At 37.6% G+C, this 3,683-nt stretch overlaps 1 protein-coding gene across 1 annotated transcript; it reads right to left on the bottom strand.

The window, feature by feature from the left end:
- Positions 1-256: 256 nt before the first annotated feature.
- On the bottom strand, positions 257-2,146 carry LOC113309602 (cytochrome P450 71A1-like). The gene is made up of 2 exons (XM_026558053.1): positions 1,149-2,146; positions 257-1,070 (listed from the first exon to the last, which is right to left on the bottom strand). The coding sequence occupies exons 1-2, from the start codon at positions 2,085-2,087 to the stop codon at positions 462-464; spliced, it is 1,548 nt and encodes a 515-aa protein (XP_026413838.1). The 5' UTR covers positions 2,088-2,146; the 3' UTR covers positions 257-461.
- Positions 2,147-3,683: the final 1,537 nt, after the last annotated feature.

Below are 3,683 nucleotides of genomic sequence, written 5' to 3' on the forward strand. Positions count from 1 at the left end.
CTTCATGCCTCTTAACGATGTCACCAGTTTTGATTTGGTGTTGCTCGGTAAAGACGTATGTCACCTGAACAACATTATTAAAAAAGAATAATCTTATCTGTTTTCAATGTTCGAATGCGATATTTATACAGTGTCCAATCTGAAAAACCCAAGTTACGCTTGACAAACAGTGAACACCGTGGCTTTTGCGAGTGGATGGTACTATCGAGCATGCCATGAGCGTAAAAGGAAACTTGTGAGCGATGAAGGCGATAAATGTTGCCTGAGATGGTAACTCACGGCGGCTTTGAAACTTGTCGCTCGGACATTTTTTATTGCACACACAAACGTTTACAACCAAATAGAAAAACTTGTACACTGAATCACAATCAAATCGAATTAAAAGCAATTAGTACTCCTAAACAATATAATGGCGAACCGAACCGAACTAAGAGACCATTGTATCAACCACCTTGAGTCATTCAGTGCAAGCTTGGAATGATATAAGTAGGATTTTTCTTGTAGACGGTAAGTCCAAAAGATTCATCCATGTCAAGATTTGGTTTACCCGAACCATTTAAAGGCAGTTTCCAGTCAAACCAAAACAAGAGATTCGCAAGAAGTAGTTCGGAAGCTATTAAACCAAATTGCATTCCAGGACAACCCCTTCTTCCAGCACCAAATGGCAGGTATTCAAAATGCTGTCCACTATAATTAACAGGATTGTCAACGAATCTCTCCGGGATGAATTCTTCAGGATCTTTCCATGAGTTTGGATCTCTTTGGATTGCCCATGAATTAACAAACACTCTTGTTTTTGCTGGGATGTGAAATCCATTAATAATAGTTTCTTCACTCGATTCTCTTGGAACCAATAATGGGACTGGTGGATGTAGTCTAAGAATCTCTTTGACAACGCATTTTACGTAATCCATGTGATGAATATCGTCTTCGTCAACCCTTGATTTATCTCCAACTACTCGGCGTACCTCCTCTTGAGCTTTCTTCATCATCTCCGGATTCTTTACGAGTTCAACCATTGCCCACTCAACAACAACTGAGACTGTATCTGTTCCAGCTACGAATAAATCCTGTTGCACATGAAGAAAAATTTAATGGCCTAATATGAAAATATATAGAATAGGAGAAGAATATTAATATGTACTTACCAGGACAATGGCTTTGATATTGTCTCGAACGAGAGTGATGTTGGTGGTTTTGTCTTTCTGAACACGAAGCAACGTATCGATAATGGTTTCATGATCATGATTAGAACTTCCTAATTTGTTATTCAAATGATCTTCAATGACTTGATCAAAGAAAGCATCCAGTTCTGTATGTGTCTTGTCCATCCTTCCGGTCAAGCCAGTGAGTCCATCGACCCAACCAAACGCTGGGAAGTAATCCCCCACGCTGAATGCTCCCATTAGCGTTAGTACATCCCTCGTCAAGTGCCCAAGTCTGCTCGTGCCGTCTGTTTCGTCATACGACTTTCCAAAAGCAACTCTTGAGATCAGATTGTTTGCAAGATTCAGCAACAACTCGGTCAGATTAACAACCGTTCCGGGCTTCAAACTCAAAACCTTTATCTTCTTCATCAAAAATCCGATCTCTTCTATTCTTACAACTTCGAAAGATTGAACTCTTTTGGCACTTAAGAGTTCACTGACACATACCTTTCTGACTTCTCTCCAGTACTCACCGTAAGGTGCAAAACCCACATCAGTACAGTTGTAGAGAAGTTTCTTAGCACCTTTTGTAGCTGGTCTGTTTGCGAAAACAAGATCATGGGTCTTAGTGATTTCCTTAGCCATCTCAGGGGACGAAACGACGAGGGTTTTGGCAGTACCCAAGTTTAAGATCATCAAAGGACCATACTTGTTGGAAAGATCTCGGAGAGTTCGATGAGGTAGTGTTCCTAATTGATGAAAATTTCCAATGATTGGAAGCTTTGGCGGAGATGGTGGTAGTTTATGCTTATCTCCACCGATAAACCAACGGAAAACGAAGAGAGAAATGATGATGGAAACAGTGATTGGAAGGAAGAGTGGACCTTGTTGCTGAGCTTGAATCCATTGTAAAGCTACCTGTAATGGGTTACCAGCCATTGTTGGTTGATCTTAGTAATATTCTAACGAAGAGCTTGATGATAATGATGTTGAAATATGAGCGACGACTTCTACGTATATATAGAAAAGTTTTTAACTCTTACACCACAGTAATAAAAAGAACAGTAGTGGTAACATTTTGCGACCATTATGTAATTTCAGACATGACATGACCAACTTTTTACTACTATATATTAGGGGTGACGTATTAACTCTTAGGTAAATAAGTCAGAACTCAAACCCAACATCACATGAATTTGAGATTGAAATGAATAAAAATTATTTGTCTAAAGTAATTTTTAATTAAGGTTTAAAAATTGGTTTGTTGAGATACACGGTTGATTATGTTTACATTTCAAAAATATTTTGTGTTCACATATCAAATTTGTTTGTATGATACTTGTCACGAGTTGAACTGTCCGATCGGTCAAGTGGGTGTTGGAATATATCCATCCACCGGCCGAGGATAAGTCAATTAACCAGTATATACAATATACAACTGATAGCTACGTAATCAGTGAATTAGCAGTGGTATTATTAGTTTGGCAATTCATTATTGAACAGATATTGATATTGTTATCGGGAAATTACCAGGAAGCTTGGAGCTAGGCTAGCGCATATAATATTTTTTTCATTTCTTTTAGAGCAAGCCTCACATGGAGATTTTATTTATAATGGAAAATAAAAGGGAAACAAGGGTACTAGTCCTGACCTCGAAGAGAGATAAAATAAAATAGTAGGCATTAACCAGAACTAAATCCATTTCCATACTGTACAAAAAATATTTAGTTAGATGAAACATTGCAATATTCTAGGCTGCACTTCTAGGCCGAACTTTACCTATCAAAATCCCTTGCTTGATTTTTAGTCTTCGTGGAGCCGATTTTGATAGGCAAAGTTCGAAGGAGCTCTGGTTTTTAGTAGGGTATCTTTCTGAACAAAATGAGAAAAAATCATTTCTCCTTTTTATCCAGGCGACATTGTATACCCATATTTATTCTTATCCAAACTAGTGTGATAAGGGGTGTCTAAAAGGTTGTTAAAAGACCAAATTGTCCATACTAAAAAACCATGTCAACTAAAACATTTTTTTCTAAAATTCAAAATCTTTCCTCTAAACTCTAACTATATACGATGAAATCAAAAAAAAAAGAAACGAAGAATCAAAACGAATCAAAGTCGGCAGGGTATTTTTTGTCGACCTTGCCGACTAAAATATAATCGGCAGGGTATAAGGTTGAATACCGTGCCGACTTTCCATCTCTGAAATTAGCAGTTACAGGATCGGCAAGATATTCATCCCTATACCTTGTCGATTATATTTTAGTCGGCAAGTTATGAAATTAATACCTTGTCGACTATAGATTAGTCGGCAGGTTAGGAAATTAATACCTTGCCGACTAATCATGCATTTGTAACACCTTTCTCTGTATGTCAAATATCTTATAGTCAGCAGGGTATTTTTTTGTCGACCTTGCCGGCTTTTCATATTTTCAGAATTGAAAGTGTTGATTCCTTCTGTAATTTTGAGTATGAAATCACCCAGCGACTTTGCAATCCCCTTTGTAAAAGTGTTTGGCTAGTATGGTTTCATTT

The sequence above is a fragment of the Papaver somniferum genome, chromosome 9 (genome assembly GCF_003573695.1).
Source record: "Papaver somniferum cultivar HN1 chromosome 9, ASM357369v1, whole genome shotgun sequence".
Taxonomy (NCBI): domain Eukaryota; kingdom Viridiplantae; phylum Streptophyta; class Magnoliopsida; order Ranunculales; family Papaveraceae; genus Papaver; species Papaver somniferum.